The 11,241-nt window shown below is 37.4% G+C and overlaps 2 protein-coding genes across 2 annotated transcripts; both read right to left on the reverse strand.

Moving 5' to 3' along the window:
• On the reverse strand, nt 1-4,113 carry LOC145234416 (uncharacterized). Its single transcript, XM_080099151.1, has 7 exons — nt 3,965-4,113; nt 2,987-3,128; nt 2,600-2,630; nt 2,377-2,451; nt 1,397-1,504; nt 1,196-1,338; nt 1-292 (listed from the first exon to the last, which is right to left on the reverse strand). Exons 1-7 carry the CDS (start codon nt 4,111-4,113, stop codon nt 38-40), a joined length of 903 nt encoding a protein of 300 aa, XP_079955277.1. The 3' UTR covers nt 1-37.
• Nucleotides 4,114-6,700: 2,587 nt separating this feature from the next.
• LOC145234417 (uncharacterized) lies at nt 6,701-9,877 on the reverse strand. The gene is made up of 7 exons (XM_080099152.1): nt 9,714-9,877; nt 9,433-9,574; nt 8,602-8,632; nt 8,369-8,443; nt 7,832-7,939; nt 7,630-7,772; nt 6,701-6,962 (listed from the first exon to the last, which is right to left on the reverse strand). The coding sequence occupies exons 1-7, from the start codon at nt 9,875-9,877 to the stop codon at nt 6,708-6,710; spliced, it is 918 nt and encodes a 305-aa protein (XP_079955278.1). The 3' UTR covers nt 6,701-6,707.
• Nucleotides 9,878-11,241: the final 1,364 nt, after the last annotated feature.

The following is an 11,241-nucleotide window of genomic DNA, read 5'->3' on the forward strand; positions in this document are numbered from 1 at the left end:
TTAAAATAACAAGTCAACACCCCAAAATAACATATTCTTATATAGTGCAAACTACACAACGAAGTTCCCTTCCATTAACGTATGGTTCACACTGCAGAGAAGGACACGAGGTCTCCACAGTATACAACAACTCCCCGCCCTGGTCGCCCCCAGATCCGGGGACCACTTGTGGTGTGCCGTCAATACACACGTAATCTGTTGAGTGTTTATGACTATGGGCAGCACCCATTATAAAGCCCGTGTATTCCTTGATCCAACCGGTTGGGCATTTGTCGCTACCAGGAATCATAAGCTGCAAAATAAGTCTGTATTAGACACCGACAACATAGTTAAACTTAAGCATTTTTTGCTAGTGACTTAATTATCGAGAACGACGAGTCCTGTAACCGTTTCGATATTTATACGTGTAATTCTAGCATATTCTTCAGACAATGTACAGTGTTTAGTGCAGGTGTTGATGAATGATAGGCCGTATTGGCTAGTCTTGCCATCCAACGACACTTCGGTTTGTTGGGAGTAGGGGACTAAAAATCCATGCCTCACCTAGTCTGTTCGATGTTGCACTGATGGGACCTGATAGATAGCAACTGTGTTCACTGTCTGCAGCTTATCATTTATTATCTTGAAACATTGTTTAACCCTATTAGGTGGATATAGGGCAGCAGTACCCGTAAAATTAAAGTATAGATTATAAACTTATGTGGTAATACTGAATCTGAGCTATGCAATACCGCTTCATTTTGCTTCAAGTATCCAAAGATTCGCGTCCAATCGTTTTAAAAATCGAGACAAAACAAACTAAATTGGTGGTACCCTAACTTTGCGATGAAACTAGGAAAACTCAACTGTGTGTTAATATGAGAATATTTTCGTAAGAAATAAATGGACTTTGGTTAACTCAAGCTTCGGACGTGAGCTTTAAGAGCACATGTAGTTTAGATCGCAAGTGCTAGTGAAAATTGCAAATGACAGTTCAAAATATTGCAAAAAATATTTGGAAACCACTAATAACGTATTAAGGGAAAAGCAACTGTTCACGGTAGAATCAATAGTGCGAAGTTTCCATTGCAAGTTGTATGGATTTTAACGATAAACTTTTTTGAAAAAAAACGGCAACATATTATGCACTTCAATTCATGTAATATTCGTTTCGGTTTTAGTTCTAAATTTTGCCTTTCTATGCAATAGACGTTACCTGGTTAAGTCGAGCAGAAGCCATACATACTGCACATGGAACAGCGTGCTGGTTAAAATTCGTCCCCTCTGTTTCAGTGAAATCCCACAGACCATACAAAGTAGAGGCTCCTCTATATTCGACACCGTATATGTAGGATGAATCTGCCAAGCATGTTTTCATTTAAACTTAATTCTAACTCAAGCTATAATTGCTTGTTACCTTGAAACCCGTCGACAAATTTTCCATCCTCGTAAGTAACGTTGTAACTCAGATACAGCAAATTGGATCCACCGCCAGTGTGTGTGTAATAGGAGCCAGCTGCCATTCCTGCCAATAATTTCAACAAATACTGTATTAATTGATGTTTTGAAAATATGAATTTGCATTCCATTTTAGGAGCTTGAATTTGACACCGTTTTTTTTCTGCAGATGCGTGAAGTTACGTTTAAGGCTTAAACTTTAAGCAGTAGTCTTCATTCGCTCTTGACAGGTTTTTTATTAACAATATCATGCACCTTTATATCTCCCCGATAAAAGAACGTAAAACCAATATTGTGACATTTGATTTTTGAAAATATGAATTTGCGTCCCATGTTAGGACCTTTAATTTGGCACCGTTTTTTTTTACTGCAGATGTGTGTTTTTTACTGCAATGTGTAAAAAAACGTCATCTAAAATGTGCCCTAAAAAGTCTTGTTTTATGAAATAGTGTAATTCCTATTTCGAAGTGTATGAATTCCATATCAAGGGGATAATCCTGTTGCGGAAAAGTGTTTTTAACCACAATTTACCGCTTCTATTTTATGTAAGTTAGATCAAAGATTTAATTTCTACTACTTTGATATAAATAAGATTTAATATATGTTGCGTAACCAGAATAAAAAAACAAGTAAGAATTGGTCTCGTGGGAATCATGACGGTTCCATGCAGGAATCCTTAATAATCGTGGCAATGAACTTGCTCGCTATGACCCACAGACGACCAATACGAACCACGTTGGAAAGGAGAGACGTCGCTATTAATTGTGGGATCCACTTGCACCCTTAAATTGGTGATATATAGTCTACACGAGTGAGTTTTTAACAAGGTATTCTGCAAGTACCTCCTCCCCCCATATGTGGCAAAATACTGTGTAAGATGATTTGCTGCCACTCTAGGATTGGTAACTTTACCTTGAAGCGTAAAGAAATCTTATTTACCTGTGTATACACGACTTGTATCAATACCCTTTGGACAGTCTCTTCTACCCCATCTAGTGTAAGTAACACCTCCATCTAAAACGCATAGTTTACATTTTTACAGCGAATCTTATTGTGTAAATATATGCAATTTAACGTGGTTTTCTTAACACGAAAGAATTTGCACGTAAAATAAAAATCTTAAGTATAAGTTTTTGACTATTCCTTTCTTATTGATACTTACTGAAAGATCGTGTGATCGCAATTGGTTGATCCTATAAAAACAACGCATGTTTTGTCATTTCTGTTGAGACGAGTCAAACAAAAAAATCAGAACTTTAGTGATAGCCAATTTTTCCCATTTAGAGCTGTTTAAATCACACCGAAAACCCAAGTACTAATTAAGACACCTTTGTTGTCGAGCATTATTTCTTTGAGCTCACAAGGTTGCGGGTTTTAGACCCGTGTCTGCCATTTGACCAGAGTATACTTAAACAGGATTATCCTAACGCAGATAAAACTGATTGGCTGAACTGAATTGAAAACACCATTCCACATAGTTAATAAAATGGAAGAAAAGTTATCCTATTGAGTTGCAATATGCAAACACCTCGTTTCAATAAAATCGTACCTCACTGGCACGCTTGTTGAGGCGCTTTACGAGAGGCACATCTTCTTTTTGTTTCACTTGGACGACTTCTCTCTTTGCTCGCTGTTCGGTTGAAAGACTCTCGATCAAGCTCTTCAGAGTCTCGATTTCATGAGATTCAAATCTGTCACATGCGAACAAAATCAGATTTTGATTTTACACAAAGTTCAGCAAACAATGGATGTCTTTTATTTTTGTGCTGCCTGTTTTTCTATTTTTCTGGATTGAACTACGCTTGTTTTTTCAAGCAATATCAGGTTGTCTTTCTGGTTTGCAAGCAATCACCTTATGTCAGGGGAGGGCAACCTTTGTTACTGTAGGTCCAATTATAAATGTCAAAATTGGATCGAGGGTCGCACATGTGCATCACACAAAGTGATTTTGCTTTGTTTCTTCCCAAATGTGCTTAACTACGCGGGCCGCAGGTTGCCCACCCCCTGCCTTATGTATTTCAAAGCGGTTAGCTCACTTCAGAATACAACGTTGTTTATAAATATTTGAATAAATAGTTTCATTTTGAATTGTGTAATTTCCGTTTACAGGTGCGGTTTAATCGTTCTGCCACACAGCAATATTAGATGCGTCCGAGGGCGCTGTAACCTAAACATATTGGTTAATATTTGGCAAACCCGTTCGGAACTTTTTAGTTGCTATAGGCACCACAATATTGTTCAATTAATTGCTATTAAAAAGTTGTAGACGGCGTTACAAAATTTAAGTTAAATAAACAGTGAAATAGATTGACCATTTCCCGTGCTTGTGTCGCTCAGCTTACAGAGTGTCAGAAACAAAGAGGCTTATGGTATATTTTTTTGCCTATGAAAATGTTTGAGAAACCGGCGTGATTAATATACCTATAGTTTGCCTGGTGTATTATTAATTACATTTTCTATAATGTTTGCTGCAGAATTTGAATTTAAACTCGGTGTGCGTATCATACGTGTCCACTATTTAACTTACTTGTTCGGGTAGTTGGCAGATCCCAAGTAGAAGAACGTGACACATAGGAGCGCGACACCAGCCAATGAGGAAACTGCTTTGAAAGATGCCAGAAAATGCCTCATACTGACGAATCTCCGAGATCTTCTAATCTCAGAAATGTCTTCCATTTCACGTATTCGCATTTTTAAAAAACACGCTGAAAGGATTTATAAAAACACCCTAAAATCGTTTTTGGTGCAGGTTTTATACCCGATTTTTTTGTTTTTCTGTATTGTTTTTCGCAACTTATTTGTCCAAATAAGGAAAAGCTACAGTGTTTTGTTGTTTCTTAGCTACAGGCTAGTCATTTTCGACATGATTATGCTGTACACAGCTGTGTGAGGATAATGTTTGTGGTTTCTGAAAATGTCAAAATTGCATCTGTGACCCACCATCATTAGCGTCATAACACTCAGTTATCGAGTAATTGATTGTGTCAAATGGAATTAAGGCCAAGTGAATTGAGCTTTGAAACGAAAATTGCAGGATGCGAGTCAAATGTGCGTAAAAATAGATTCTTTACATCAAATGCTGCGTGAAAATGTCAGGTTTTAACAGTAACCTTGCAGATTTGCAGCCAATTGCGAACAAAGCCGCCCGTGGTGAGTAAAATTCCCAAAGTTTGACTGTGATTGTTACTCTTGTAGCGGTCACGTGCTTTTAACCCATCATTTTGGCACGTTGGTTTGGCTAAGCATTAAGTAATGGAAAATTTTAAGTTTGCAAGCATGACTTTTCGTCCCATGGAAATTATATGCTGCTTTTGCGACATATGCTACCGAGCGGGGTAACTTTACTGTTCCATGTGTTCTCATGATTCAGTAGCTATTGGAAGCACATATTCGGTGTCGTTGTTACATGTTCCCGTCATCCTCATATGTTCCAACAGCCTGGCCATAAGACAGGCTGTTGCGTAAACCGGGTGTTTCGAAATAGTTGTGCAATCCATTGCAGTGCTGCATATCTTTGCAAGCGTTTAATTTAAAACAAACTAATAACTGATGTGAGTAAAAGAAGGTACTGTTCTGGAATGATCGCACGAAAAACGAGTATCAGTTTAAAAGCCAATGTTTATCGTTGATCTTTCTCTTTTCCATCGTATCCTTTCCTTGAGATAAATGAGACTCGATGTGTGTTGCGTAACCAGAATAAAAGACAAGAACTAAATTGATCTTTTGTGGATCATGTCGGTTCTATGCAGCAAGCGTTGAGAATCGTAATAATGAACTTAATCGCTGCTGCAGACGACCGATACGAGCCACGAGAAGCAGAAGAAACAACGAGGTTTCAAGTAAACAATAACACAGCACGCGCGCGCACACTCGTCCCCGCACTCTCAAGATTGATATAGAATTGATTTCATCAATTTGATTCATTTAACACATTTGAAAAGCAAACCTACGTGTACAGAGAAACTGTAGTGTACATAGATTGGGGGTTTAAAGTTAAGGATGTGTTGGACTAAACTAAATTATAATGTTCTTTGTTCTTGTGGACTTTCTTCTTTTCAAATGTTTACCACATGAACAGTAACTAAAAATCGTATTGATAAATCGAATCACAAAACAAAACTTCTTCTCTGTAAATAATCTTCTCTGTAAACAAAGCGACGTTGTTAGCTTATAAATACTCAGGGTCTACATAAGTGATTTTCAACCTTTTCTTTGTGTTAATTCATGTTGCAATCAAACACACGTGGTTGATATGACAATTACAGGAGCAATTTTAGTTGGTTTACAGGCGTAAAATGTAAATATTATGCCCGAAAAAAAGCAAATGACATTTTAAGAAACAAAACTGCTTTGAAGTGGTGATATGTATGTTATCAAAATTACACTCTGAATTGCCCATGCACACTAGAACAAGTTGTAAATGTGAATTCAATGGTGTGTAAAGTGAACGTGCAAACATACCTCTGGTTTGACGAAATTTACATCGGTGAAACGGGCAGAAGTCTTAATACGCGCCGGAAGGAGCACGAAAGGGATGTGGGCAAGAATGATGCCAAGAAATCAGCGTTGGCAAACCATGCAACTACTCACCACCACAGCATTAATTTTTCTGCTGCACAGGTGTTGGTGAAGGAAACTGATTACCACAAGCGCAGTTTCCTAGAGTCTTGGAACATCCATTCACGCGCCAACACAATGAACGTAAAAACAGATGTTCTAATGCCGATAAATTATCGGGCGCTTTTACAGCACTGAGCTGTGTTATCATTGCGTGGTGCGAGTTTGCAGCCGCGCGATCTTCTTATCGCTATTTTTGTGTGTGTGTTTTGCATTTTGTCGCTTTATAAGAATTTTGTTCTCCAAGTTACGTCATTATCCTGATGAAGGCGTCTTGTATAGGACGTCGAAACGTCGATTATTTATAATAAAAACTGCTGGATGAGCAATACTTTGTTATACCTCTGGTTTATATGTGATATTGTTTTCCAAAAATTCCAAATTTCAAGTCACTAATTTGTCAAACTCAAACACACCTTTAACACTGTCAATTTACAATACGTTGATACTACCGGCAAAGTGTGTAGTAAAACTCAAACACAACACGTCAATTTGATAATAAGAATGCAACCCTTTAATAAACGAAGGTATGTGCACGTAACAACATAGCACAAAAGTGTAAGTAAATCTGTTAAAATTAGCAGTATACAGAGATTCAAGTTAGTGTGTTAGAAAATGACACGAAAACACCAAATACCTTCTCCTTATAAGGCTTATATAGTGCAAACTACACAACGAAGTTCTCTCGCATTAACGTATGGTTCACATTGCAAAGAAGGACATGATGTCTCCACATTGTACAATAGTGCTCCCGACTGGTCACCTCCCGATCCTGGGACAACTTGAGGTGTGTCGTCAATACACACGTAATCTGTTGTGTGTTTATGACTGTGGGCAGAACCCATTATAAAGCCCGTGTATTCCTTGATCCAACCGCTTGGGCATTTGTCGCTGCCAGGAATCATAAGCTGCAAAATAGGCCTCTGTTACACACTGGCAACAGATTTAAACTTTGTATTCTTTATCTTTTAAAACTGACTAAAATTGCCAAGAACAATATAGCTACTAACACTGAAACCTCATGTCAGCCAAATTTGGCCAAAATTCGATAGGTGGCGCAAAGAGCACTAACACCTGTTTAAAACGATATTTCTCCAAAAATGCTGACGGTTAAGTCGGGCTCGGGCTTTGGTTGGATAAAAGAGACTTTATTTCAAACGGAATTCACACTCGGTCATAATTGATGATGAACATATTCATACTGGGATCAGCCCTGAAGCGTCAATGCAGACCAGCGATCACGGCAAACATATCGATAAGTCCCGGAAAAACTCCTGTCGTAGGTTCGAATCCCACCCCAGGCTAGATTTTACCTTTCTTTCTAGATTTTTGCCATATGGGAATGCTTGGGAGACCAGCTGATTCGGCACAACGCCTTTAATAGGCCTGGCATACTATGATTGATCGTTCATAATTATGGCAATAGTTTATCGTGGTATATTTATATTTTGCTTTGAACGCCAAATTTTTAAACAAAATGTTGTCCGTTGTTAAAACTTGTAAACAAATTTGTATTTTTAGTACTTTATTTTATAACTTTCTAAACTTTTGAGGCGAAAATGCCTAAAATGTTACCTGGTTAAGGCGAGCAGAAGCCATACACACTGCACAAGGGACTGCGTGCTGGTTAAAATTTGCTCCTTCAGTGTCTGTAAAATCCCACAGGCCATACAAACCAGACGCACCTCTGTATTCGACACCGTATATGTAGGATGAATCTACCAAACAATGTTTTCATTTAAACTCAATTTTCCAACTAAAGCAATATCGTTTTTACCCTGGTAGCCGTCGACAAACTTCCCATCCTCGTAAGTAACGTTATAACTGAGACACAGTAAATTGGATCCACCGCCAGTGTGGGTATAATGGGAGCCAGCTGCTATTCCTGCCAATAACATTCCAAGGTTGTGTTAAATATTAACGTGTTGGCTGGTATTTTGAAAATTTGCAACTTGTGAGTTAATTTAGGCCATAAAATACGCACATGCTGAAGTGTGCTTAGTAAAAGGAAATGAAGAGGTCTTAATTACTAAAGGCAGTTTCGGTAAATCATTGTTCGCCAAGCTATGTTAAAAGATTCCTTATTCGACATCATCAGTTATGTTTACACCTTGCCGATACAACACAAAGTATAGAAAATTAACATTTCAAAAAAATGCACCACATAGAGCCTTGTTCATAGGACCGAAAATCCTAATTCTTTCCAGGATTTTAAATGGGTAAGTTCTTTTCATAATGAAAACCACTGTTGTAGATGGTTTGTTGCCCGATAGTTACTAACTTTGAGTTAATATGGTAAAGAATTCGTATTTACCTGTGTATACACGACTTGTGTCAATACCCTTTGGACAGTCTCTTCTGCCCCATCTAGTGTAAGTGACACCTCCATCTGAAATATACAGTTTACATTTTTTATAACAAATCTTGTGATTAAGGCTATAATGTGAATTTACTACGTTAGGAATTTATCCACAAGAAAAGTAAATTATGTATCTAAAGTTAAAATTTATGTAATTTTAGTATTATTGTTTATTCATAATTACTTACTGAAGGATCGTGTGATCGCAATTGGTTGATCCTAAAAAAAAATGTTAAATTGTCATTTGTGTAATAGAGAAACAAACACAATTGTCAGTACTGTTTGCACAAAGTTCACTGCTGTTTACATTAGTTTAGTTGTCGAGTGTCTTGCGTTACTGCCTTGTGCTTATATTGTTTTGAGTCTTATCCGGCTTTAGCTATGCCATCTGAGCAAGACGCTTATAATCTACATTGCTTCAATCCTAAAAATACTGACGTGTTGAACTGAATTTAAGTCATTACTCTAGAACAGTGGTTTCCAAACTTTTTCATATTTTTTTCAAAACGGTCCCTTTGCCATTATTTCGAGTGCTCGCGGTCCTTAAGCCTAAATGTGTATTTCATAAAAACGAAAGTTGATTGCAGGATTTTAGCTAGTTATGCAAAATTGCGCATAACAATCATCCAAAGACAGCATGTGACATCACAAACAGGACAAAAACATTACGATTGTGCGCGAACAATTGCATTTTGATAGTTGTCATTCAATAAAAGCCATTGTTTAGCAATGGAGACAGTCGATTCTCAATTCTACTTTGATTTAAACTGATTTAGTGGCACAAACTGACGCCAAATAAGATTAAAGAATTACTTTAACCGCTTCGCGGTCCCCCCAAAATTGCCTCACGGACCCCTAAAGGACCGCGGACCCCAGTTTGGGAACCGCTGCTCTAAAAAGACAAAACATAAAAATAAAAATGATCCAACGGACTTGCATGCAGCTCTACAGCTTATGAGCGCATTTTACACCGGAGATAAACGAAGCGAAACAAAAAAAATGATGCAATAAAATCGTACCTCACTGGCACGTTTTTTGAGACGCTTTACGAGAGGCATATCTTCTTTTTGTTTCACTTGGACGACTTCTCTTTTTTCTCGCTGTTCGGTTGAAAGACTGTTGATCAAGCTCTTCAGAGTCTCAATTTCATGAGATTCAAATCTATCATTTGCAAAAACACAAATGTTAAATTAAGTTAAGACTTTAATACCCTAGTGTACTATAAATTTAACTTTATTTATTGTTATTCTGTATAATTTGTATTTTAAACCACAGCATTCGACTTATACGCAGAAATCACTTGTTTGAGTGATTGGCTGATCCCAAGTAGAAGAATGTGACACATAAGAGGCCGACACCAGCCAATGAAAGGACTCCTTTGAAAGATCCTAGTAAATGCCTCATGCTGACGATTCTCTGAGATCTCCCAAAATCGGAAATGTCTTCCATTTCACGAATTCTCATTCTTTGAAAAAAACTAAAGGAATGCTTTGGTGTCTAGTACAGTTTCTGAAAAATGATGTCATCAAATTTACGTCGCCCTTTTTTAAACTTTGAGTCGCCCTGTATAAAAATTTTAAATGAAGGTAACGCTTGTCAACAAACTGTGCAATAAACTAATTTTTGAACCAAAAATCACAGCTATTGAGCATTGTCGTTTTTGGTGCAGTTTTTATACCCGATTTTAATTTTTTTATTGTTTTTCGCAACTTCGTTTTTCAAACAAGGCTTTTGTTGTTTTGTAGCTGCAGGCTGTTAATTTTGGTCGTGATTTTGCTGTACACGGCTTTGTTATGATATTGGCTCGTAGTTTCTGTGGTTAAGCTTCTTTCTTTAGGAAATCTGCTTCGTCGCCAAGATGATCGGCCGGTTCTAAAAACTTGAAACGCGTGCGGTTCGTGAATTGACTGATCTTTTGAGTATCAACTGAAATAAAACGATCAACAAACAGGAAATAAAAAAAATAAAAAATAAAATAAGAGACTATAGCCGTCTTTATTAGGAAGCCGCCTATTTTTTTAGTTGTTTAAACTTTATTTTTTGAAAAACAAAACATTTGAATTTGTTGCAAAATTGCTTATGTTATCCCTGGTCACAACCGTCGTAACAATAGTCCTGTGGTTGTATGTGTCCATGAAAATTACGGCAAAGTAATATTTACTTTCAGTTCTTTTATTCATAAAAATACATTCATAAAAGAGACACAACCCATTCTCACGATGTGGTTCAATGCTTTTTTTATAGTATCTCTCTTTTTGAGGTTGTTTTGCATTATATGTGAAAATATCACGTTTCAACATTGGCCTTGCAGATTTGCACCAGGTTGCGGACAAAACCGCCCAAGGGTTTGTAAAATTCCCACATATTTTAGCTTTAATCTTGTAGTTTAGCAAACTTGTTTGTAGTGGATTTTTTCTCATTTTTTTGTCAACTGCACAACGATCTCGATCAGAAACGAAATGGCCATCTTTTGAAAGGATGCGACATGTAGTTTCGAGGGGCACAGGTGTATAGGTTCACTAGAAACCATTAGCCAAGAGAGAGAGCCATTTTTCGATTGTGGCATAAACATTTTCTTTCGTAGCACGAAATTAATGGTGTGTTGCAAATAACTTAACAAAATAATTTTGGATTTTTGACGAGTGGAAAGTGGGCGCTGTGCGTGTTTTGGTACGTATATTCAATTTTTTGGGAATGGTTTCGGAGAGTACTTATACGGGATCACGATCTATGAAAGATTAACCGCCCTGACAGTTTGCTGTCCTGTAGTTGATTGTGTCAATGAAAATTATGACAGAGTAATATCAACGTTGAAAAACAACACGCAG

This window comes from Phallusia mammillata, chromosome 6, assembly GCF_965637545.1.
Source record: "Phallusia mammillata chromosome 6, kaPhaMamm4.hap1.1, whole genome shotgun sequence".
Taxonomy (NCBI): domain Eukaryota; kingdom Metazoa; phylum Chordata; class Ascidiacea; order Phlebobranchia; family Ascidiidae; genus Phallusia; species Phallusia mammillata.